The 26875-nt window shown below is 42.2% G+C and overlaps 1 protein-coding gene across 2 annotated transcripts in view; it reads left to right on the top strand.

Annotated features, from left to right (window-relative positions):
- Window positions 1-26875, top strand: part of IQCA1 (IQ motif containing with AAA domain 1) — a 95075-nt gene that overhangs the window by 25443 nt on the left and 42757 nt on the right. For both annotated transcript variants that reach the window (XM_021398795.1, XM_021398794.1), the window contains exons 6-7: window positions 14-204; window positions 22928-23012. In XM_021398795.1, the coding sequence (XP_021254470.1) occupies window positions 14-204; window positions 22928-23012 (276 nt within the window). The remainder of the gene's footprint in view (window positions 1-13; window positions 205-22927; window positions 23013-26875) is intronic.

Below are 26875 nucleotides of genomic sequence, written 5' to 3'. Positions count from 1 at the left end.
TTGTCATTTTCAGAGCCTCCCTCCTCACTTCAGGGCCCTTCACAGTCCCTCAGAAATGCACGCTAGGCAAGAAGATGCCCTTCGAGGTGAGGTCCAGGAGAGACAGGAGGAGGAATTCATCAAGGACAAGCTGCGAGAAACAGAGGGGCTTGACATCAGGGAAACTCTCCAGGATCAGATTGGCCAGTGCTTCATCGAGTGTCGGTGAGCAGAGATAAACACTTGCCCCTTAGGAAGACCATTTGCCTCAGGGAATGTGGTTTTATCATCCTTATGAACTGCACAATACATTTTATGGCAGTGGTCTTCATTCTGCTGCAAGCAGCACCTGCAGAACTGAGTTCCTGAGCAGCAGGGCTCACAAGTGGGGAAACCAGAGCGGTATGTTACTCCTTATACATTCTAGCTTTGTAATTCTAAGAAACAAGTGTACAGTTTAGGCACAGTTTAGGATTTTTACATGTCTGAATACATAAGGTTTAACAGACAATGCAGTCTTCCACAAAATAGAAATACAATTTTTTCTATAGCAAATCATGTATCAGGTACTGCAGCCCAGGTGCCTGCTGTCAGTGTTATCAAGCAGCCTGTGCCAATCTGAAGGGCCTTTGTAATTGAGGCCTGACCTCGAAGACACTCCCCTAGATGCAGCTTTATTTAGCAGTGCTGCTGATCTCAGTGAAACTTCACGTCTCAGTAGAGTTAAGCACATACTTACACCTTTTTAAACTGAGTGCTGACACCTATGGTTTCTCAGGAAGTTTACTTTACCTGAAGTTGGAGAAGAGCAGCTTTAATAGGGCAGTATTGTAAGGCCTTGTGCTAAGGAATATAGACTGTTTCTAAGATGCAAGTAATTTTCTCTAGGATTTATACCATCCAATGGGTTACTGTGTACAAGCAAACTGAGAAGCAGGGCCCCAAAGTTCCAGGATTTATCAGCAGTGCTTCAGCTGCTCTGAGCATGATCGCTTACAAGTGTTGTTGTGTCTTGAGGTGCTTGGTGATGTTACAGTCTCTCTTCCCACAGCTCCCATGTTCTGAGGTACAGAACCATCTTATTTCCTTTCCTTAATACTACTCATCCAATAGTAATTCTCTAGCATAGGTCAGTTGTGTCCGATTAGCTCGATACTGGAGCTACGATACCAGAGAGCCTAACCAATCCAGACGGTCGTTTGGAGCAAGCTGAAGCTAATGCTTGATGGAGGGAGGCAGTGAGGAGTGACTGAAAGAGCAGTTCATCAAAACCCTCGCTGCCTAATTCGTAGGCAACCAGAGGCTCGTGTGTATGTGAAATATTCCCAAGATGTAAGGTGGAGTTTACATGCTGATCCTTCTTATTCAATAAGTCTTACAGGCGAAATGGGACCCTGTTGTTAAATTTATATCCCAGATGCGCCCAGGGGCCCAACTTCGGATGAGGCTTCAAGGCTGTAGGCAGACATAGGCAGTATCCCAGCATATAAATACGTGATTAAAGGAGTTCTTTAACTACCCTGTAGGTTGTCTGGTCTGATCTAGTCAGGTTCAGTAGTCCTGAATCTCATCTAGACTTGAAAATTAACGAGGATTAAAGCCAGTGTTTAAATATAAGCACCACATTAACTGTTCTTGTATAGCTTTATGGGTATGCTTTTCCAAAGCAAGTGATTGTATTAAATGGGATTAAGATACACCTGCACACAGAGTTAATTAGTGACAATGCTGCTTATACACAAGCCTTTAGACAGGCATGTTGTTTTACTGCAGCTGGGAAAGGCTGAGAAAACAGCTCCCCTTCAGTCCTGTGTTATAACCACGGGAAGAACTGCTCCTCTGCCCACCTCTCCAAAGCAATCTGATTGTAAAAATTAACCAAATCAGATCATTTTGATGGAGCAGAGTTAAAGAGAAGCAATTATGGCAGTGATGTGTGCCTGCACGTGGGGTCACCTCTGATGGCACAGGGACAGTGACAGACCTGTGGCAGTCAGAATGGCATGTTTTATCGTAATCCCTGTTACTCTCTTCTTTTAAATGAGCTGTCCGTCATCTTCTCTAAAAATCAGTAAGGCATATTTCAGCCAAGACTGATAAAATCTACTCCAATGACTTAGCAACACGGCAGATAGAATCCTGCACCTACTGAAGCCAGTGGGATAGCTGCCATCAGCTTCAGCAAAGGCTGGACATCACCCAATATTTCAGTTCATTTGAATCTGGCTGAGTGATGAGGGCTTTATGACACAGAGAGGAGGCAGAGAGCTGCCTGCTATGAAGCTCTTCATGGGAGGCCTCCATTGAGGTGATCAAAACAGTTCTCCCAGCAGACACATTCGCTTGCATCCAAAATAGGTAAAAGATCGGTAGGTTTCTGCACATGGGAAGCACATGTGTCACACACAGCCAAGCTTTCAGCATGGTGCATGGCAGAGACACTGCAGAACTAGCAGAAGTGGCTGTGGCTTGCTCCTGCCTGGCCCACTGAATGGAAAAGGCAGATCTGAAGTGTTGAGGTTTACATTAATTATTACCTGCCAGGATGTATTTTGGCTCTCCATTAAGCTAGCCAACAAGATCAACATCTAAATGTAGCTTATAAATTATTCTTTAACTAGGCTTTTTGACAGAGCTTAACATTTTCCATAGTCTATTAAATAAACAGACAGCTAAAAGGGAACAAAGATACTTTTGAGTGAATTTTTCTGTATGTGCTAGAAAAATAAACCCAAACTTCCATATTTTATCCTTCAATAGGAAAAGGATGTGATGGGAAATACAATTAGCAGGTGCTGTCTTTCAACACAACTGCTATCAAGTTACAAAAGCAATGAGTACATATTAAGTTTCTCCACTTGTAAGAATTACTGCTATAAATATTTACCACTTGCTTTGCACAGTGTCAGTCATTTCAAAACCCAAGATGGTTTCTTATGAAGATAGGTTCTAAAAAAGCAAAATAAAGCAAAACCCAGAGGAACAGGTTGAATGAAAAAATGCTAGTTGCTTACAGCAGTCCTGCTGCAAAGAACACAAAATACAGTTGATGCAGTCCTGCATTTACTAGCCCTGCTGTCCATCATCCTGTTTACCTGCATTGACTTCTATGGGGCTCTCCCTGTGTGTCTGGCAGATTATTTGCATACTGCCTTCTAGATTTCTGCTTTGCTCGCTTCTGTGGATGATACTAGAGAAAGAAAGATTGTTTGTAAGCTTGAGATTACTGAAAAAGAAGCATCATGCAATGTTCCTAAATGCCTGCCTGTTTTTCAAGGTAGAGCAGGAGTGCAAACGCTCCAAAAATTAATAGTTGCTGTGATTATATACCTCTGAGTCTGGATTTTAATCAAAGGACTCCCACAGACTCTATCTGTTATATTAATAACAGGGTTTTATATTAAAATATAGCAATTGCATAGCTGGGGCTTTAGTTTCAATTTCCTGTGGTATTGCAGACCAGAAACATTTCTCTCTAATTTCACATTCAGGGTGTTGCACTGCATATGCAAAAGCTGTCCTCACTGTCTTCTCCACTGCATATACCCACCATCCCCAGATAACGAATCTTTCTTGGATCCATCTCTAAATTAAAAAAAGGGGGCAGAGAGAAGAGCAGAGAAGGATCCCCTTATTACATAGAAAAATGCCGTAGTGTCTTTCTTTAAGAAAAGCCTTTGACGGAAATCAATCTGAAGGATCAGAAATCAAGATGAGGTTCTTATTACCAGAGATAGCCTCGAGAATCACAGGGGAGAGCCTAATACACAGGCTTTGCTGTAATGTATCTTATGCCCTCTAGCTGTAACAAATTACGCTGTGAATTTCTTGCAGGATTTATGTGCCTCCGCTCAGGGCTCTGGGGAGCATTTCATCAGTGGCATCACTGACCTAATAACAGGGGATCTAAGTAATAGCAACTTTTATGTACGTGGCGTGCTATTCCCACAGATTTGGGGATTGGTTTTCTAGAGGAAGGAGGAGGCAAGGGGTAAATGCGCTTTCATAATAGGTTTACACTTTACTGATTAGCTTTGAATGATCTTCTTGCTCTGCCTGCTGACTTGAGCACTGTCAGTGAAGGAATTGGCCAGGCTTCACGGTGAGTGAATGAGACTCGGTCTGAAGCAGGGGGTTCCTGTGCTTTATTTATTCATTTTGAACATTCCTGACAGCCAGCCCGGCCTTTGATGCGGAGGAAAGGAGAAAGAAATAGGAAGTGATCGTGTTATGTTTCCCCTTTTCACAAGGCTGTTTTGTTGAGCTGAGCGTACTGCCAATGGGTCTGTTCACGGGGCTCCCTGGGCCATAGGGGTGAGTGATGGGGAGGCAGGAGGAAGATGAATGGAGAGAGCGGTTTTGCTCTGAAACCCCGCATAATAGGGAAAGTATTCGTTTGTGTCAGGCCCCACTCGTATCGCATTTCACACTCTGTAAGCACTGCTCTTCATGAAGTTAATACTGACGTGTGTGAAAGCTGCCAGGCAATCCATCAGCACTGAAGTCCTGCCAACAGGACTGTGACAGATCGCACCTCAGCCATGCCAAGTGCCGACCTCACCACCGCTCTCCCTCAGCTCTGGGTCGCAGGAGCTGACGTTGCATCCATCAGTCCCATCTGTCTTATGGTACATGCGTGCCCTCGGCCTGCCAGCAGCGCTTTCCAAGTAACCAAGGAATATGGAGCGCAGTCTCAACACAATATGGCAGCAGTTCACAAGCAGCTGATAGGAAAATTGCTTCATAACTAGGTTTTGTGCAGTGAGCCACACAGGCAGACAGTTCTTTCAAAGAGCAAGCTCCAGTTTAGAAATCCTTGGAACGCAACCAACCAGAGATATTACCAGACCCTTAATCACAGTCTTCTGCCATTACTATGCCCTGTTGCTCTTGGAAATGCATTTCCTTCTTGTCTGCCACCCATGCAAAGGCATTTCTCCTGGAGAAACCTACCATAGAATCACCAAGACCTCCAAGATCACCCAAGTTCAACAGTCTACCTACCACCACTAAACTGTATTTGTGAACCAAAAGCCTGCGCAAAGTGAGTTCAGAACATAGAATTGCTCAGGTTGGAAAAGACCTTCGAGATCATCAAGTCCAACCGCAACACAACCGTATTACCCTAACTCTAACAACCCATCGCTAAATCATGTCCCTGAGCACCACATCCAAACGGTTTTCAAACAAAAACAGGAGAGACGCCTCAGGAAAAGCTGAAAAATACTCCCCCCCCCCCCCCCCAAAAAAAAAAAAGACCTAAATCTCTCCTCCAGGAAGGAGATAGTCTTACTATCTTTAAATCAACCAATACAGAATTGCTGGCATATTTCATGTTGGGACAAGACCAATCTTTAACAAAACCTTCAGGCAAGAGATAGAAGAGACACCTGTTTTTTCCATCAATAACTTCACTTCTGTTTTCTGACAGAGGTAACAACTTCAGATTTTGCAAAGGCAGTAACCTCTGCATTGTAACAATTAGTGCTAGTACAAAGTGCTCTCTGCATGCCCTTCTCCAGAGCCAAAAGGCTATTCTTCAGCAACAGCTTGAATTTAACATCAATCTTTTTGGCCATGGCTCAGCCTGCACCCAGATGCTTGGTTGTACCTTGCGTAGACAGTCAAGCTTCAAGATCCAACAGGAGCAACACAGCCACGACAGCACATCGCTCTGACAGCAGAACCTGTTCACCCCACATAAATAATCTGGCAGCTCATCCTTACTGAGCTTCTTGCTGCGAGCAGCCACTCTGCTATCCAAGTCTGAGTGCATATCTGTGAGAACTAAAATCCTGCCTTTGGGCTCCAGGGTGAGGCAACCTCTAGGAGTGATTAATTAACATAATTAGGAGCTGTAAACATTAATGGGCAATATTCAAGCCTTCCCTAACACGTTCGTAAAGCTTCCACTGTGTAGTTATCTATTGACTAATTTTGGCAGACATCACCAGGGCTGGAGGGAGCAAGGGAATGGAATGCAAATGCATCACTGGCTTACCGGAGGAGTACCAGAACAAATAACCCACCAGGTTTCTTTGCACAGAGGGAAAATAAGTTATCATAAACAAGAGGATTGTTTGTGTATGAGGGGGAGAGCAGAGAGTGCGTGCTGAGGATTAAATATCAAGATTAGCTGAGTAACAGGATGTCGAAGAGGCCAGAACCGCAGCCCACAGTTCTGCAACCTGTGTTCCCTTTGACTGGAATCAACTATCCTGATCTGATAGCCATTAAAAAAAAAACCCTCATTCCTTCTTGCTTGTGAGAACTCCGCATTGTCCACTTTTAAAAGTGTGAACCTAATTCCAAAGGAGGGGCAACTGATTAAGTCCGTCTGCAGTTAATCTACTTTATTGGATGCCTGTGGATTTACAGAAGGGGGGGGACACCTCTGGGAGCTTCTGTGCAGTGGCAGAAGTTGCCTACTTTGGTGCATGCAAACAATTTACGAGTGCACTGACATTAATGGAGGCGGCTTGATGGCTTCTGGGGGGAGCAGCCGGAAGCCTCTGTGTTCATATATTTCTCATACTTGGTGAAACACAGATAAATCTTGGTGGCGGGTATCTGAAACAGTAAGACCAGTTGAACCCTGGTGTCAGGCCTCCAGAGAGGCCTTGATAGTATCACCAGCTCTGCTTTCTAAATCATCACAAACTGAAATGTGTTGCCTTCCCTTTCTTGTAAGGCTCCTTGAATCTGCACTTAAATTTATAATGATTACCAGCTCTACACAGTGATTAAAAACATATGCAAAGGACTCCGCTGCTGTTCCATAATTTCTCATTTCATTCAGTGAACTATCAAAAGTTTGAATTGATCGAGGAACAAAAATAAGATTCTTAAAACATCTCAGGTACAAGTCAAGTTTCCCAGTCTTAGTATAACAAATCATCCTTGTGGCCTATGATTTACTCACCAAATGAGCCAATGCTGCACATAAACATATCTGCACCAGCTTTCCAAACTCTGCTATTCCCTTCCAGATAGGCATTCAGATATCTTAAATCACTACATTGTTAGCAGCCTTCCCTGGATGACCTCTCCTTGGACTGAGAGTTTGCTGACTGACTTCTTGTTACCAAAATGGGGTCAGATCCTGATAGTATTTAACACAGCTTAGTCATTATTCTAAGCTACCCATTAGCTTCTAGAGAGGGGTCCATGTACTTTATGAGCAATTTGTCAGAATCAGAGCTGCTTGGAGGGTGTGCCAGGCAGAGGTGCACACCCTTGCACCATAAGGACTTGCTCTCCAAGCAGTTCACCACCAGATCAGGGGAAACTTTTTCTGTGCCATGGAGGGCTCAGCATCTTGCAAGGAGCATCCCAGGCTTCTAGCATCTGCAGACACGTATTCATCTTTTCACTGGGCATGATTTGCACTGCACACCTCTTGCTATGCTTGCATATAAATTACTCATTAGCGTCATTAAACGCTCATTCAGATTTAACAGTCACACATTACAAAGCCAGTAATGAGCGTGGTTCTTCTTCAGACTAGTCTCTCCTCCACTTTTCTTCTCAACTTGCTTGCTTCTAAAACACTTTATTCAAACAGACTTAACCTTTTCCCCACTCCATTTCACAACCCCAGTTTCTGCCTTTTCAATTGTAAAGCTCTAAACACTTGAGCAACTGTAGACTACAGGCAAAATTGTCCAGAGCCTACTGGCTCAGCCTGTAGAGGTAGGATTTTTACAGGAATAGCACAGATATATAGAACCATAGAATCATAAAAGTTAGAAAAGACCAGCAAGATCATCTAGTCCAACTGTGGACCCATCACCACCGTGTTCCAAAGGACCCATGGTAGTGACCCATCACTACCATGTTGCAGCTCCTTGTCCTGTGTCTTGGGATCAAAAGGATAGGTCCAGTTGGACGTTTGTTTTGCACAGGCAAAATGATGTCTTCAACTTGTCTCCTTATTGGAAAAACCTGAATCAGTTGGATCGGTATTTTCAGACCTGTTCATTGCAAATTGAACGTTCAGCATCTAAACTTTCAGGCCAAATGGTTAAAAGATTGAGAAATCCCTGAGAAACAGATCTTTGTAATGGATAGTATTGGGCAATGACACCAGGGAAGACAAGGGCAGCAGGTACTCAATCTCAAAGTGCTCCAAGCCTGACAGTGCCACAATAAACACCCACCAGGAGACCCAGATAAGACACCAACAGATGAGAGAGGAAGCAAGTTTTAGAGCACATTCTTCTCTCCAGTGTTCCCTATGATTGGGCTTTCAGAATCACATTTTTTAACCCTAATTCTTCCACATATTTTGTAGAAGACCACAGCCTCCAAATTACAGGCCCGGTTTCAGCCAGGGGTACCGTTCTGCTTGTACAGAGTGTGTCCTGTATTCTTGCTCTCATTCCTAACAACACAGTGTGACACAGGAGTAAAATGGCTGCAGTGAGTATGACCAAATCAGTAAGCCTCAGTGCATGTATTTGGAGTTACAGCTGCTGCTCATCAAGGATAAATTAAGGGACCAAAAGCACAGTCTTAGTACAAGGGCAAGCTGCTCTTTGCCCTGTCCTGCTGTTGCTTCCAGCCCAGTTCTTTCAGACATACCCATCCAAACACAATTCTGTAGGCTGAATTCCTAGCTTCATTTGCTTTCTGCTTTTGGATTTGCAGCATTGCAGAGTGAAAACTGACCATTACAGCAAATTAAGGTTAGATTCACTTTCCTACCTTCCTTAAACAGCTGAAAGGGACTCACAAAGTCCACTGACACTGAGTTTAAACCTCCTGCTTAGTATTAAAGCTCCTAAAAATATTCATTCCTTTATATGTCTAAAAAGTCTGGAATCAGCTAAAGTAAATAGCATTACTCTGAGCTGGCCCCATTTGCAAGCAAGAAGAAAAATCTTGTAACTAATGAGTTCATTTTCCTAATATAGTCATACCCATCTACAGTAATACTTAGGAATTAACAGCTTGGAAATGCTAAGTGATACCAACATAATGCACAGCCCCCCCACCAATATTCTCAAGGACACTTCCCAAACAGTAGATTTATTTGTTGTCATAGATACTCGTGCAGACACAAACTTCAGTAAGATTCAGGGCTCACACTTGCCAGCAGTTTATTATAATGCTGCTCTCCATGTTTTAAAGGTTGGATTAGGCTTTTTCTGGGAAATTTGCCTTTTTCTGTGTATATTAGGTCGCAGTTCTCCCACACTGCCATTTCTTTATTCCTTTCTCAAGCAGAGTCCCCACACAGCAGACGGGATTTCTGAAGGCAGGAACAAACAAATGGGGTGTTTGGCATTGATAGCTGGGGCCAGATTTCCACCTCAGAGCTGGTTTCCAATTCAACAACCCAACTTGATACCTACTGTGCGTGCCCCAGAGGGGTCTGCTCTGCTGCCTGACCTGTTCTTGGTTTGACCAGCACAGTCCTTATCCATGAGAAAGGAGGAAGGGAATGAATCCCAGCAGGAAGAGGAAGGGACCCGGCTCAGCAAATTTTTCACTTCACTCCATAGTGGAGAGAGGTATCTTCTCCAGCAAGTTAATGCAGTGCAGGTGAAGGAACCAATTTTCCCACTCCCCCTTTCCAGCAGCAGAGTGAAGATGTGCTGGGATACAGGAACAAGAAACAGGTGGAGAAAAAAGAATCAGGAGTCCCACTGGTGCCTGATGGAAGGGCAGACAGGTACGAGGGAGTCAGTGTCTGGCAGAGGAGAGGTGTTTAGAAGATATTCTGGGAAAATAAAGACTAAGGAAGAGCTTAGAAGTCAGGAGAATAATGAACAGGAAGCACAGAGCAGTGGTTCCCAAACTTGCTCCACAGAAAGATCTCTTTGGAAAAGCAAGCAAAGGAGGTAGAAAAGACATTTTCAGCCTTAGCTCTGTAGAATGCAAAGAAGAAAGGAGGCAAGTGGGGAAAAAAGAAACATGGCATGGACTGTAACAAGAAGCAGAGGAAAAAGGGAGCAGAAAGAGTCACAAGGAGCTAGAGAAGCAGAATCAGAAAAGGAGGGATGAAAGAGGCATATAACTGGGGGAAAAAAAAACATAAGGTACCAATCTGAAAAACGGGCATAGCTAGAACCAAAGACTGATGGAAAATACGAAGCACGTCCAATGCAGAGACAAAAAAACAGTCTCCAAATCTGTATGTCAGCAAGCGAGATCAGGTAGGTACATGAAAAAAGAGTGGATTGTCTCCAGCCAGGAAGTCTGATTTTGAGTATGGAGAGGATGAAGGCATGCAAGTTATGGTTGGGAATGGAGCTGTGAATGACAGCCTGTTATTCTTTCTCACAGGAGAAGAGGGATATATTTAGTTCAGAAAGGCGGTTGTTTCGCCCTTTTCACTGAGAGTGGGTTTTTTGGAGTTTACATACTGGGGACTATAGCGGCAGAATGTCTGATGGAACATAAGGCTGAATGTGGCCAATGCGGTTTCAATATGCCAGCATGTTTATTTAACAAGCTGCTGACAAGTTACTTAAGTGCTGAATTTTAAATGAATTCTGCACACAGGGGATTTGCATCATCCAGCACAGAAAATCCAGGCTTCCACTGGAAATCAGTGTAATATCTACTGCATTGCTGAGTCCACTTCCATTCCGCTCTAATTTCTTCTTCACCTGTACCTTGGCTCATCTCTTTCTCAAGCCAAATATCAAAGTAGACTCAATTAGACTCAAACTCGGCTTCCACGAGGAACCACTAGAGCGGAGAGCACAACTTCAGTGAAAGCAGGTTCTTAGGCAGTTAGTAAAATACCCAGATGCATTTAGTTAAAATGAGTTTATGCCCTGCCATTTGGGGCATAAGCCAAGTTCCGGTAGGGTTAAGCAGAGGGAGGTGTGGACAGAGGAAGGAGGGACAGAGATGCAAGCAGCAGGTGATTGCATCCATCTACCTCCAGGTCCCGGTAGTGAAAGAGCCAGCAGAGGCTCCGGGTGACAGCTGCACTGACTGCAATCCCAGGGTTGGTAGGTATGCCCAGGGCAGGTGATGCTCCTTCCCTCTGTGCTCAGCTCACAGGTCTTTTCCAACCTTAATGATTCTATGACTCTATTCCTCTGAGCACCTCTGGCTATTTCCCTTCAGAGCACCAAGCTGCACATTTGCTATATGAGCATGTAGTAAGCCCACAGCTTGTGCAAGCATGGCAAGCATGTAGGTAGACTCTTCCCTGTGCAAAGTCAGCACAAAAGTTGGTTCATCTAAACCTATATTCCTCTTGAACCTCAACACTGAGAAGGTTTTGAGATAGTATTTCTGTGGGTGGGATGAGAACTTGCCTGAAACCTGAGTCTCATCCATTCCTTCCAGAATCAATATGTTTCAGTTTTACTGAGCATTTCAATGTAGGGGTGATCGGTCAGACTGCACCAAGCAGGTTGTTTTTATTATTCAGGTCAGAGCCCAGGGCTTTAAAGTCATGCTGCGTTTCAGCCCGGTACAGTTACAACAGAAAATCTAATTATTTATAGTAATTTTCTCTAAGCACGCCCAGCTATTAGCATCGCAAATTATGTTTTGTCTGCTGTGTCAGGCATCCTTAGGACTTATGCAACTGCAATATTAAGAGTTACTATCCCAGGCTGAGTGAGGGAGATTTTGTGGTGCCTACAAGGGGCTTGCTCACTCTTGTCAGGCTTGCACAAATTAATTATTTCAACACAGTCCCATTTAGTATGATACCTTACCAAATACAGCATGGCTTCACTTGAGCAAAAAGTGTAGAACCATAAAAGAGCCCAATACTTGCATAAAAGATGTGCTCAGTATTACACAAAAGAGTTCAGTACTTACTGAGATATTTATATAATACCAGGAAACTGCATCATTCCTAACTGCTCACATACTCCCCACTCTCCTCTTAGAGTGCCTTACTGGATGCACTAATCCTTAGGTGGCTTGGAAAGGAAATTTACTTTCTTGTTTTGTACTGCCCATCACACGGGGAGGCTGGGTCTTTCCTGCAGATTTTTCTGGAAAGCATGTAATCCAGCAAGTAATTTTGAAGATATTGGTTTAAAGTGTGGCTGTAAGTTAAAGCCTGCAGTCTGTGTAGCTGCAGGAGTCCTCAAAGTATTCCAAGTCAAAACACAATTGCTCCAAGGGAGCAAATTCCAGAGCCGGAGCTCTGCCATCTTTCACATTGAGTCCATGTGCTTCCCATCATTGGCTCAGCCCTGAGAGCTGCCGCAGACAGGGCAGCACTGTGCCCAACGTATCATTTCACCTTCATCCTCTGCTGGGAAATCCTATATAACATAGGCTTTATTCTTTATGGATTACAAGGTCTGCAGTTGTGGGAGGCCTGGGAACTCATGGGAGCCAAGGTGGGAGAAGCTGACTGTAGCCTCTCCCACATACTGCCTATATTTCTTTCCTGTTCTAACCTAATCTTTACATTCCTCCCCCCGGGGAGCTCTGCTTTCCTATAACAAGGTCATTCCAAAGAACTGATCCAGTCTATAGGCCCATAAAGCAATGCAGTTTGATTTCCAGTATTAAAAAAAAAAAAAGAGAGAGATAAAGAAAGAAAAAAAAGCCCTCTAGGGTTAAAAAGTGAGTAAGCAATTTGCCCTTTAAGTCTCAGCCTTTCTTCTCAAATTGCACTTCCAACATCGACATACTTGATACACCATTTGGGGAAAAGGGAGTTAATAATGTTTGGGTGCCAATTTCAGGAGATGATAGAATATGCACCAGAGAGGTGCACCAAACAGGTAGAAAAACTTTCACAAAACTTAAAGCTCTGGGTTAATGAACTTGGCATCTCAAGGCATTGCAATATGTTCCTTGGCAGCAAAGATGACAAAGTTGTTCAGTTCACAGTGTTGACAAATGGATGCTGTTACTACCAGCCTGAGAGTAGCTTGTAATTGAGCTCATCTGCTCATAGCAAGCATCTTTAGTGCTTGATCTGGTGGTTGGCAACCCTGCCCGAAGCAGGAGGGTTGGAAGTAGATGATCTTTGAAGTCCTTTCCCTCCCACACCATTCTATGATCCTATGTTTCTCCTTGTCTTTTTTTCACCTGCTTTTGAATTGCCAAAGCAGAGGTTCTAAATGATTTTTGGTACTATTAAGCTATTTGGTTATTAGTGTTACCAGGAGCATTATGGAGCAGGAGGAGTGCTGAAACATCTGTAACTTTGTATAGGAATTCTCTGTGATGTTATCAAGACTTGTTTCAGGTTTCTCCCATTTTTATACTCCCTGTATACCTTATTCAAATAAGGCTGCACAAGGCAATTGGGTTGAACATTGAAAATCGTGTACTGGGACTGCTTTCATATCCATGACAAAAATCATTTATGCACTCACGGAAACCAGAGAGCTGGATCTCTTGAAGTGGACAACAGCATTAACGGAAGTAAAATAGACGCCATCATATTTGGTTGCTTTCCTAACTTCAGAATATACCATGTCACATTTTTAGCTTCTCACTCCCCACTGAAGTGCTTCCACATCAGAAGCACTTTTAAAGAAAGCACTGTATTAGTGTCATGGTTTTGTACGATGTAGTGGATATACCTGGTTCTCAGAAGAGAAGGACTACTACAGTCCCCACGGTACTTTGCTCCTCTGTTACCATTTCCAGCCGGAGGGAAAAGATAAAAGCTCGCAGTATAAAAACTTGCAGATCACGAGACCTCGTCCCTTTTTTCCGCCCGTCTCTCGTCTTGGCAGCTCCTCGCTCTCCAGCCGTCTTATCGTCGGTAGTAGAGTAAGGCCTACCTTGATTTTGGGACATTCTCTCTCTCTGTATTGGATTTATCAGCTTAAATTGTAATTATATTGTATTATAGTGTGTTGTTTTGCATTCCGATATTTTATTTAGTAAATTAGTTTGTTTCTCCTCAGATTGTTGCTGCTATTTTTTTGCTCTCAGGGCCATCTCCTTACCCTTTCCCCTTTTCCCTTTTCCCGGGGCGTGGGCCTGTGGGTCTCCCGTCCCCTTTGTCACGGAATCGGGCCTAACGCCCATAAACTGTTGACAATTAGTTACAAGTAGCCCCATTCGCACAACACTACGCTCTTGGTCTGAAGTGAAGCAGCAAGCCATTTTCCCAAGTAGTAACATGATGCCTGACAGATGCTGATTGCACATTGCCCTTTACAAATGCTTAAAGACAAGTCGTGGCTACACAGCCGGTCAGAGGCACGGCGATCCACTGACACACAAGGATACCTATTACTCTTGTATGCTGTGCTGTATTTCTTCAAGTGTTTAAATCAGGGTAGATGGAAGCACAAATATTGTCTGTTTGTTATCAAGCTATTGATCCTCAGTTTCCCAGGACAGATGTGCTACACAGTGCGTGCAGGGAGTTTGATGTGCCCCAGGTGTGTTGAATTTATTATGCACGCATACAACTATCCATCCAGCATATGAATAATACGTTCATGGAGAATACAATTATCTCAGAGAGTTTTTAATCAGCTAACACCTCTAACGCCCTTGAAATACTTCAAGTACCTTTCACAATCAAGTGGTGGCAGAAGAAATACAGCACATGCAAAAGCATTGCAAAGTCCAGAGAGAGCCAACTCAACACTCGTGTATGAACAACACCTTTCCAGAAGCTCAGCCCTCAGCTAAGCAATAGCTTCAGGTTAAAGTGCAGGTTAGTGATGGGCCATGACAAAACAACTCAAAGCTACCCAGTTTGCACCTTAATTCTTCTCCAAAAAAGGTACATTTTCCTTCCCTGGCACCTTGGCTTCTAGAAGCAAAAGTGATTGCTCAGATATTTCACCAACAAATCTGATAAGACAGAATGTTTAGTGCACTCCATTTCACTCCACTTCCCTAGTGACTTGGTGATGTTGGAGGGCAGGTTATTTCTTTTGGCTGGCCTTGCTACAAAATTGCACGCTTTATTTTCCTCTTTGCAGATTCCATACTGTGTTAATAAAGTAGTGTGGACTCCCTCTGGCTGACTCCGCAGGAAAGCTGTTCTTGCAAAGCTTCTAGTCTGAGTTAAAATAATCTTGCTTAAAACTGGCCATAATTGTTTCAGTCTCTTAAGTTTGATACTAAGCACAGGAAATACTGCCAATTTGAGTCAGGATTTGACATTCTCTGAAGGCAGGATAAGCTGACCAAAGGTAAGGAATTCAGTAAATGCACAGGGAATTTGACCCAGCATTTCTTTGAGTCAGCTTCTGTATTTTTGACCTCACTCTGAAAAGGATGGGAAGATGTACAAAAAATCAAAACAGATGAGAGTTTAATGAGACTTTTGAGCTCCAGTGTACTCATTACTCCAGCAGCCAAGTTCCCCAAACGTGGTGCTAGGCCCTGAGGGGCCTTTCTCTTTTCCTTGTACGGGTTGCACAATGCAGTCTCATTACAGCATAGCTGACAGAATCATGTTCTTCAAAAGGCTGTAGGCTGTCATCAGGAAGATGACACTGGAAATAAGCCTAGGTACATCTATCTGTGGAACCCTTCACCTCACGAGACAGACCACTGAGGAAGATAGGCTACTTCCCGGCTCCAGTAAATACTGGGTCATTAAAATGCCCAGAATAGAATGAGAGGAACCAAAAAAAGTGTAAACATAGGACACAAAACATGGGTACAACGTTGGATGTCTGTACCTGCAGGTTGTTCCAACAGATGTGATGCACCATACTCTGTTTCTAGAGTTATTAATCAGGTTAAGTCAGATTGATCAAGTTTGTATTTTGCTTTTAGACCAGGCTGGTCTGTTCTTAGTATCCCATCAGTAATACAGATTCCATAATACTTTCTTCTGTAGTTTTCCAGAGAAGTAAAACCAGAGGACTTCTGGTTCTCTAGGGCCTGTTTCTGATCATCAAGATTTTACCCCAGTTGTGTATAATCAGCTTGATGAATTCCTAACTAAAGAGGCAGCTACTGACACACCTGGTAGGGCCAATTGCAGTGGAAATACTGAGGGCTAGACTACCCTGTGAGAACCATGACATGCCATGCTCTTCAGTCAGAACCCATTCCCTTCAAGGGCAGTGATGGGTCCAAATTTCCTTGGGTCCATCTGGAGATGCTTTCACTGCAGGGAGCCTCACACAGGCTCATAGCAACCCTGCCCAAGACTGTTTTGCCTTGCAGGAGTCAAGTCGGAGAAACGATATAAAATCATAAGAATCTACTTTCCAGTCACTTTAATTTTATTTCCATTTCTGTGCCATGGTGGGTAAATTTAATATTCAACTTCTCTAGGCTTTTCTAAGCATTCAGTATGGATTGGATGTTATTATTAACTCTTGCAAACAAGTTCATTTACTTAGGTCAGGGTGTGACTGACTCCCAGTCCTGAATAAATTCAGATTTGAGCTCCAAGAAAATTATTGGCAGTCTTTTCTGGGGGTGCAGGAAAAGACATGCAAAATCAGCACCAAGACATTCTGTTAAGTGTTGATATTGCCAATTTTTTTAATCTGATTTTTTTTAAAATTTAAGCTGAAATATTGAAAGTGTTAAACAAAACTTTTTGTTTCCCCTTAGTAATATTCACAGCCATGTTGCCTTTTATTCTCATTCAAAAACCCCAGTGGTACTTGCAGAGCTACCTTCCCATGTTTCTGATAAATTTCAAAGAGAAAACCTGAACCAGGAATATTTTGGTCAGAACTCTGAAGTTACCAATAGGTCAAAAATTCCTTTTACGGCAGGAGGCAGGATAGACAGAAGTCATAGTGCAGAAAACTTATGATGAGGCCCATCTGAATGGGAACAGAAATTCCCCTTTTTTCCCAGTACACTAATTACCTATTGCTATCCTTAAAAGACCAGGGGGATTCTAGAAAAGGTAAAATAACTTCATGACAAAGCAGAAGAGCCTATTTATTTCACTGTAAGAACTGTTTTTTGGGAACTCAAGAAGCTTGAGAACAGCTGTACTGGGTCAGCCAAAGGTCTACCTTTCCTGGCCAATAAAAACTATGTGTAATAAAACTATCACAAAGAATTACCACATTCCACATTTAGAGCCGTATCCCCCAACAACTGTTCCCAACTCTTACTCGCCTTTGAAGCTCAGTTCTGCCATTTCAGATCTAAGAAAGTCACTGGGTACCCAAAAGACTATCTATTGTTTCTCATTATGATAGTTACTGTAATAAAGGATATCACCTTTCCCACACTTAGTCCTCCATGGGAATGTTTCTTCTCGCAAATTGTTGGCCTCACAACACTTGATCTTAAACTTAAAGCCAAATAGTTAGCCAGAACAATAAAGGTTCCAATCCTCCAAACACTTCTCCCTGCAGGTCACCCCACTGAATTACTTCTCTACATAATCCTCAAGCAAATGCTCGGAGGATCAGGACCATAGATAAAACATCAGTTGTAATATGTCTGTCCAAACCCACTAAAGATGACGAGGAGCCTGTGGAAATTAATCTTGCTATATAAGTAATTCTATATTTATGTAGGTTATTTTTTCTTGAAGAACTAACAAAAGCAAACACACAAAAGGAAAGAAAATAGTGCAGCAAAGATACCTAAAATAAATCAGCATTTCCATTTAAGTAGTTTAAGAGAACCCATATCGAGTTGGATTACAGGAACAGACAAGAATTAGAAAATAAAGAGGGGTTTATTTCTTTACAGGGCTCACCCTTTGTTTTTGTTCCTTTACTGTGCAGAACACTCTGGTGTCCCTCTGCCATCATTCACACCTTCTCTTCTGTACACAGCCCACATCCTTTCTTAACCTGAAAAGAGTTAAATGCTCTTCTTTTTTCCAAAGAACCATTTTTTATTTTCGTGACAGGGCCTTTCATGCAATTAGCTAGAGAAGTGGTGGCCAAAAAGAAAGAATAACACATGTAAAATCACGCCAGAGAATAGAGTAGGTAGTAACTTGTTGAGTCTATTACCAGACAAAATGTTTAAATCAACAGTATGTTCTCTTAAATCAACAGCCATATTTAGCCTTAACTATAACCACTCCTGAGCAATGTGGAATAGAGAAAAAAGATGCAAGGAAAAACAGTGATGTTCCTGAAATGAGAAGCAGAAAAAAGCACCAGATGTGATGAGCACAACGCATGGCCATTGTCCAGACAAGGAATTTATTTTACAGGTTGGAATTGGGGTACCATGGCATTCAGTGCCTAGCAGAGATTTCAGCAGGGGACTGCTAATCACACTGACTCATACCAAATCTGGTGGTGGTTTGGGGATGTTAAAGAACCATTCAAACCTCATTAAAACCTGGGCTGTGCGCTAAAACAAGATTGAGCCCAGAAGTGCCAGAACTCTCTGCTATGATCAGAGACAAAATGAGTTTACATTGCAGACCATAAAAGATCATTCTTTTTCAATTACAGTTGACAGATCTAAGTTATCATAAGAGGAATAACTTTGGAAATGGGGAGAGCAGTAACTGAACCAGAGAGGAGAGCAGGATGTAGCTAGAGTAGAAACGCAAGAATCTCATTAGACCCTTTCTTACTTAGCTGGGCATAGAAGAGTGTTTCTTTTCACTCCTCCATCTTTGTTCATCCCCTTATTCTTCCAGTTGAGTTGTTTTGATTTAGATTTAAGGCTCCCATTCACTCCAATTAGATGGCTTTTCTGTAAAGCTGCTTACCAAACCCATACTATGCTCCCTTTGAAAGGATTTCACTGCTTTCCTGAGAAGTAATGGATTTCTCACATTCCACAGTTTCAAAATGTCCCTTCTCCACAGTTTTCCAGCAATGCTCTCTGCAGCAGACACATGAAGTAGTTCTGGTAAGCTGGTGGCTCTGACCCAAAGAAAGATATTTTGCCTACCATTAACTTTGTTTGGCACTTATTGGTCTGATTTGCAGCAGCAAAGGCAAGGTTCCAAAACAAGTTTCTGCTCAGTGTCCTGTGAATGAACAGCAGGGAGCAAGTCACCCACAGGAGCCATCCTCAACTCCTTGCCTGCAGGCCTCCCTGCACTACTGCTACTGTACAAATTTGTCTCCCAGACTGGAATTTCCTTCCCAGCCCTACCCTTTATACTCGCCTTGTTTGCTCCTGTGCAGCCACTTCTGACTGACTCAGCAGATTCTGCACATATTTAATTTGTTATTTTAGAACTGTATCCTCTGTATGAAGTTTGATGGTTACAGGAGAATTTGTTCCTACTTTTGCTTCTTGTCCTAAACACATTGTCAGCATTCCCAGTGAAGCAAATGTGTTGAAAATAAGAGTTGCATCTTCCAGTTCTGGCATTTGCACATTTTTATGCGACAATGGAAAAGCACAATTAGATTATTTTCCTGAAAGTCTTGAGACAATAATAAATAACACATTCACTGAGTTTTGACTTACCTTGGAACCAGGTGTTTCTGACAAAAGCCCTCTCTCTCATATGTTACATGCTCCAATACTCTTCTTACCAAGAGCTTAAACTTTCTATATTCTCCACTGCCTGTCAGCATGCAACCAAACTTTCAGACTTCTTTGATCGACAGTTTAGTTTTTGTATATTATTCTCTTTACAGTATATGCAGAGAAAGCATCAGGGTCTATTGACTTTGTGTGTACTCTGTCAGCTAGGTATAGTGACTGACATGCAAAGGAATCCTCAAGCTACTTTGAATACCAAAAATCATTGCTGAGCAGATTGGAGGAAAAGCAGCCGAAGTGGTTTTCTTTTTTCACTCAACAAAGAGAGCAATCTAAATAGCAAAACCCAGACGATGCAGGTACACATATGATGCTCCCCCAGCCCCCAGTTTGATTTTCAGGCTTGCTGCTGACTATGGGAACACAGGCAGTTCCACCTTCTGCAAGTTTGGGTTTTGTGTATGGTTGTTCCACTGGTGCCTCATAGTTGGAATCAGGAAGGGTTTCAGCTGTCAAGACATCCTCCTACACCACACCATCCTGGCTCCATAAAACAGAACAGCATTCTAGGCTTGAGTTTGGAGAAGTTCCTACATCATCTGGTTTTGTTTTCTTTCAGTGTTACTGCCTGAGAACTGGCTCTGATCATGAAAACTTCATTGGTTGTAGGATATTTCTAAAAGGGAGAGCAGTTTAAAAGTATTTGAACAATTGTCATGGTTTTGTGATTTTCGCTTATTGGTATTCCACACCATAACATCATGTACTGTATGTACCTGGTTCTCAGAAGAGAAGGACTACTACATTCCCCAGGGGATTTTGCTCCTCTGCTACCATTTCTGGCCAGAGGGAAAAGATAAAAACTTGCAGATCACGAGACCTCGTCCCTTTTTCCGCCCGTCTCTCGTCCTGGCAGCTCCTCGCTCTCCAGCCATCTTATCGTCGGTAGTAGAGTAAGGCCTACCTTGATTTTGGGACATTCTCTGTATTGGATTTATCAGCTTAAATTGTAATTATATTGTATTATAGTGTGTTGTTTTGCATCTGATATCTTATTTAGTAAATTAGTTTGTTTCTCCTCAGATTGTTGCTGCTGTTCTTTGCTCTCAGGGCCATCTCCTTACCCTTTTTCTCTTTTCCCGGGCTGTGGACCCGTTGGTCCCCCGTCCCAATCGTCACGGAACCGGGCCAAATGCCTGTAAACTGCTGACAACAATTGTCACTGTAAAGCAACCTCAAAAATCAGTCCACATGTTCGGAAGATCCTCCCGGTTTAAGGAGAGTTCCCTCTTTGATGTGGAACATGCCTGGTGGAATCTTCTTGGGCAACATGTACCGCATCTAATGGAGCAGGAATATAGGAATGTCCTTGCTGTTTGCAAAGTGCCTACTGGTCGCTTATTTTGTCCTGATGTTTTGTCATTATCAGCAACCATAAAACAAGCTTACACAAAATACAGCTTCAGGTCCAGCTGAATCCAAAATAGCACCTTACAAGAAATGCATGAGACAAACTATTGTGGTGGCATTTTCAGTAGTTTGCTGCCAAAAAGAAAATGGGGAAGAAAATTGTGATTTATTACATTTTGAAAGGACTTCTGACGAGGAAAATCAGTCATTGATTTTTTCTGTACAGATTTACAGGCCAAATGAATCCCTGGCTTAACCTCTGAACTCAGAGGGTTTCATAAGGAAAGGAATTTGGTTGTAAGGGTCATGCATTTGCACACTTTCCAGGCATTACAAGATTGAAGTTGTAGGCGTTTAAACCTAGAGAAGAAAGAGTAAAACACACAGGAGGTCAGACAGGGAAGTGAGATGAGAATAATGCTCCATGTCTGTTGGCCAGCAGTTGATATGTGAGCCAACAGTACGTATGAAAAGATGAAGTTCAGAAAGAACAAACAGATGTCCCTAAAGAATTAGCATGACTGAAATGTACAGTAGCTGCCTGCTCTCAGGTCACTGATGATCATGGGAACTTGCGGTCTGCATTATCCTCAACTGAAGACCCAGCTCCCAAACAGCTGACTGGATAGTAAGTGGCTGATGCTTTTTTTCCTATTGCTTCAAAAGATTGTCATTAGCTTCTATTAACATCAGCTTATTTTGCAATGTAAGCTCTTGCAAAGTAGCTGCTGCAAAAAGATGAGTCATGTCATCCCAAAGAGCTACACTAACTGTGAGCAGAAAGACTGCACAAAAGTACAGGTTATAAACAAACCGGATCCTACTCCCAAATTGGAGAACTTGACAGAATTCCATCAGGACTCAGATATACACTCATCGTACATATCCAAAAGGTAAATATTTCTGTCTGCAAGGGTTGTAAATATTTTAAAAATGAAGAGCTAGTACAAATACCAAATGTAGCACTAATAAATACCGAAATCTGGCACTGATACTACATCCGGTGGGTGGTAGACTCCAAAATGATTCTTCACCCGCAGTGCGTATTGCCTTTCCTTCCTCCCAGCTGGTACTAGTAAAGTAGCAACAGTCTTAATATCAGATTTTGAGATTTCTTGTTGCTGTGAGCCAGATTTGTAGCAACTTTTAAAAGAACATTGCATTTAATATAAAATTGAGCAATTTTCTGGCTGCTTTAAAAAAAAAAAAAAAGCACAATCCACCTTTCAGTAAACTTGATGCAGTTTTTTTGAGGCCAAAAGCCCATTATTAAAAAAAAAAAAGACCCACACTAACAAGGGCACCCTTTCATTGATGCAGAGTGGTTTCTGGGAATACAATGAACAAAGTTTTAAATCTGTTTGCCTATAGAACTAATAATTGTAGAACATGCAAGTCAGAGCTCACAATCACAAATGAATGTATGTTTATTCTTCTCTAATTGGCATTACATTAATACTAGCTAGAGATCCAAACCATACACATTGGTCTTAATTCAAAATTGAGTCTACTGCTCAACAGTAGGCCAGGAAAGTCCCTTAAGGTACCAGTTGTTTTAAAAGAATGAAAGCAGTTTTTATGAATCATGTCAACCTTTCTGAATTACTCTATTCTCAAGGGAAATTTCATTTCATTTAGAGGAAACATTACTATTTGATTTGAAAGCAGCACAGGTAGTTTTCTGAAGTGACAGAATTTTCTTTGGAACAGAAAATTGTCCTGATATTACCAAACAAAAAATCTTAGTGATGTAATCCAAAAAGCTATTCATAAGTAACAGATTCTTATCAATGTGAACAGCCTTGGTCTGTAATTATTTATTTTAATCCTTCCAAAAGATCTGGGCACACCAGTGCTCTCTTTACCATCCACCAAACCCAACCACAAAGCCTCTCATTTTCCCCTTCACTACCCAACAGTGCATGTCCATTGGGTACTTTTGGGGGTGGAGATCATCATGTAGAAATACGATCTGGAACTTGCAGATCAAAAAGCTATTTAAACAAAATGATCCTTTTTATAAAGCTGAATGTTGAAAACACAGCACAGAAGTGTAAACACTTTAAACTGCATCTCTTGGCTATGAAGTGAGTCCTAACAAATTCCGTAAGAAGTTTCAGTGCTTGATGGGCCACATGATGGGACACAATGCCACTATTCCAGGAGGCAATTCCAGATGAAGAAATATGGATTTTAATTCATTTTCCCTCTTTTGTTTCTCATGCAGGCATATCATAGGCAGATTTCCTGATTATCCAGCAAAAGAAGCAGGAGGATCAATGGCTATTTTTTCTCAAAAAACTCCAGAGCAGGTACTGTCACTCCTCTAATGCAAAAGGCTAATGGGATGGGGGAAGGAATCTCCAGAAAACGTTTCTTAGATTGCAGGGTTTTTTTTAACAAAGTCCTCTAGTTCTTCAGGAATCTTGTGGTTAAAGGGCTTTGTAGTGAAAATGAAATGATTGTTTTCTTCTAGAGTAAACCACAAAGCTTAAGTACTAAAATTAGTTCCCTTTTAGACTATGTACCCACTTAGTCATGGTGGAAGGCACCCAGCCATACAAATTACACAGATAGATGTCTGAGGGAGCCAGGATCAATGGGCTCAGCTACAAACAATCACTCTTCTATTGCAAAACCCATGTGGTTCAACTGGTGCTGGCTGGGATTTATATGGTACACATACTGGTACTAGTGGAAGCATATATCAAAGAGTTTAATCCTAATCTAAAGAGCTTTGATTTAAATCAGCATCCAGAGCTATCACATTTAGAAAAATACTTTTTGAAATTGGTTCTACTGTGTCTGCATTCAGTGTCAGCATAGTCTAGCAATAATTAAAGCAGAGAAGAGTTTCTTATTTAGGCAAGCCTAGGCCTTGATTTGCTGCCAAGTTCGATTTGAACAAGGGGCACCTTGTTGTGAAGAATTTATCTTGGCTTATCTTATACATTCTTGTAATGATCTCAGTTGCTTTTCCTAGTTAAACAAGCAGAAAACTCTTCTGGTTTCTCTGCTAATGGAAGTGGCTGATAATCTTTGTCAGTCATGCAGACAAGGTGCTTGAGACCAGTTGAAGAAAGGAAGGCAGCAGTTGGTACTTTGAACCTCTTCCACTCTCCACAGTGATCTTTGCAGGACAATGAGTTTGCTGAGGGAGATTATAAACAGGAAACCCTGCACATGGGAGCAGGATTTGGCCCCTGAGTGAACCAGTTGTGGTGGCTACCAATGGACTAGGAAAACTAAACAGGCACAGATTGACCTCTCCGGTACTTAAAATTTCCCCTATTGAGACAGGCTGTTGCATTCATTTGCCACCTGCCACCAATGATCTCACACAACTATAGTAAAACAATATTTTGGATTCAGTCCTTGGAATCATTGGGAAAAGCCTGGGGCATGCTAGCAGCATCCACGTGGTGCGGGGAGATGTAAATACATGCTAACCCAGCATAAAGCACTGTACTCTAACCATTAGTTACTTTGCTTACAAAAATACACAAGAAAACTGCAACAAACAGTTCTCTGTGCCTTGCTAAAACCGAGCCCAGAATATGCTCCTGTTTTCATCAAGTTCAGAGTACGCTAAGGTCAACCCCGCAGGCCTCTGTATCTCAGTCGCTCTGTTGTTCAGTCCCAGAGTGAAAGAGACCAGTCCATTAAGTTTTCAGCTTCTAAAGTAGAAACACATGCCAGAGTCAAGAAGGCATTGTTGGCTGCTCTAAGCAGCAGAGAAGCCACCCAGAAAGCGTGGCTTGTTGCTGGAGAAGGCTCTGGGGGACATGATGATAATTAGAGGTGCTAGCAACAAGGATAGACACAATTCAGAAAAAAACACACAACACTGCAAGGAATTACACTGAGCAAAACTGGGTATGGTAATAAGTACTGGTTATATAAATATATATATAAAAATATATTTTTCCCATCCCATTCCCAGCTTTGAACTCCCACCTTCAGCGATTTTGCTGTGGTTCCTGCGCATCTGCTTTCTCTTTGCATAAAAAATAAAGGAAGCCAAAAGCCTGGAGAGATTGTTTTGCTGCCTGTTTTCCCCGCAAAAAAGGAAAATATTTGCAAGGGAAAAAAAAAAGTCACTTACCCGGCAAATTTTCACTAGCAATTGTCTGATTTTGAAGAAATCCCCAGAACCACTTTTTCTTCCCTTTCTAGTGAGCACAGCTGAGATCAGAATGTATTTCACCTACCTTTAACGGGCATCCAGAATGCAGTTGGCAAAAGAAAGTTTGGTTGGTTTGTGCTTTTACCTGAACGTCAGAAAAGTAAAATATTTGGGAAGCATTATATATGAAATCCTGGCCCCACTGAAGGTAATGGGAGTTTTGTCCTTGAATTCAGGGGAGACAAAAGATTTCACCTCTTGTGTATATTACTTTCCCTGGATGGGTTGGTTACTCCCAAGTTAAACTCCATGAAAAATCAGGGCAGAACTGTATTTAAAAAGTGACCATTTTATAAGGCTTAGATAAAGACACTTTGGGGAAAATAAAATACAAATTAATCACTTAACGAACCATTGCTGCATTATTATACATTCTATATTTCTTTATCTTTTGACAACTCTGACCTTACTTGACTTTGTAATGCCTTCTGCACAAACTGCTTTCAAGGCATTTTACGAATGCTTTTCAAAAAGGTAAGCCAGAGAGATCCCAATCCAAAATACTTGGCAATTTAGTCAGAAAAAAGTACTGTCTCAATTGAACACGAGCTCTTCTCTACTTCCTATGCACTTCTCAGGAGTGCAGTCTCCTGAAGGAGCGTAATCTCCCTACATCTGTTCCAGACGTCTATCCCTAGTGGTTTTTTACGTGTTGCTCCAGAGATAATCATGATATATGTGACAATTTTTGGCTTTGCCCTCATGCTGCTGCCAACAAAGTGATAATCTCTTCCTGTAGTTCATTAAGCCTCATCACCATGAAAGTAAGCCAAGAGAGCTGTCGTTTAGCAGTCATTCCCGCACTCCCAAACCCCCTTCATTTCCAACATTAAGTAGCTAATCAGAATAAGACTGAGATTTTAGTTACACATTCAAATTGCTGCTTGGAGCACAATTTCCACATTACCATAATCTCAGTATTTAATCCAGGAACATCTAGAGAAGGGGTGAGAAAAAGCAGGCATTAGCTGCTGATCCTGATCCTCACTTGGCAGTCTGTGAGCTATTAGTTACACTAATTACTGTTCATTACTGCCTACAGCTAAAGTTCCTCATGAATCCCAGTAATCCATGGGATTGTGAATGTCAGTGCCAGATCCAGGCAGGTTCTCCATTGCCTCTTGGGTGTGGTGAACTTTTCTCTGCTGGCTAGTCAACAGTCTAGGTTGTGTGCCCAAAGCCAGACAGCATCAACAACCCCTTGAGTGTCCTCAAGTTGGGGAAAGAGAGATGTACAGCATGCTGCATGTCATGCACAGGCAATGTAAGTGTACAGGCTGCTGTTTGGTATGCTACTCTGGGACATGGGGATGGCATTTCTTCCCAATCTCAAATGGTCTTGTTTCCTGGGAGAAGAAATGTTTTTTTGTCTTAGACATCGAAATAGCTTCTTCCTCTACAGTTCTCAAAGAGAGCAAATTTTCTCTCCAGGGACTGTAAGCTACGTGCCAGTTAAGTGTTTTTGTTCAAAATGGTCTTAGAGCCAGAACTGCAAGGCTCCGAGGCTGTCTCACACCCACTATAGCTGGAGATCCAAAATTCCCAAGCTCTATTTATTTATGTCTACAATGCTCATAAAGGCAAAAAGCTCAACAAAGGAATTCTTTCAAGGGATGAAGGAGGGGCTTATTCTTGAGGAAGAACATTTACCCCAAGTATCTGCTCGTCTGAGCCAACGCCAAACTCTCTGTGATTGAGGAACTGAGAACATAAGTGAGTCCTGCTGGCAGCTAGGGAGTTTCAGATACTTGGCTCATACTCCAGCATCAGGCATTTCCATCCATAGGTGGCACTCAGTTTCATTGCCACTTTCTTTCCTGATAAAGAGAATTTGCACTGAAAAAAGTTTGGGAATGCTTAAGCTTATGTATGAGAGTCTATTTGGCTTTTGTGGAAGATCGGTTTAGAGAAAAATGCCTTTTTATCCTTGAAAGAAAAAGTTACTGGATAGAAGTAATCACGAGGTCTGCAGGGCTCCTACAGCAAGAC

Source organism: Numida meleagris, chromosome 5, assembly GCF_002078875.1.
Source record: "Numida meleagris isolate 19003 breed g44 Domestic line chromosome 5, NumMel1.0, whole genome shotgun sequence".
NCBI lineage: Eukaryota > Metazoa > Chordata > Aves > Galliformes > Numididae > Numida > Numida meleagris.
This window is presented reverse-complemented; position numbering and strand designations above follow the sequence as displayed.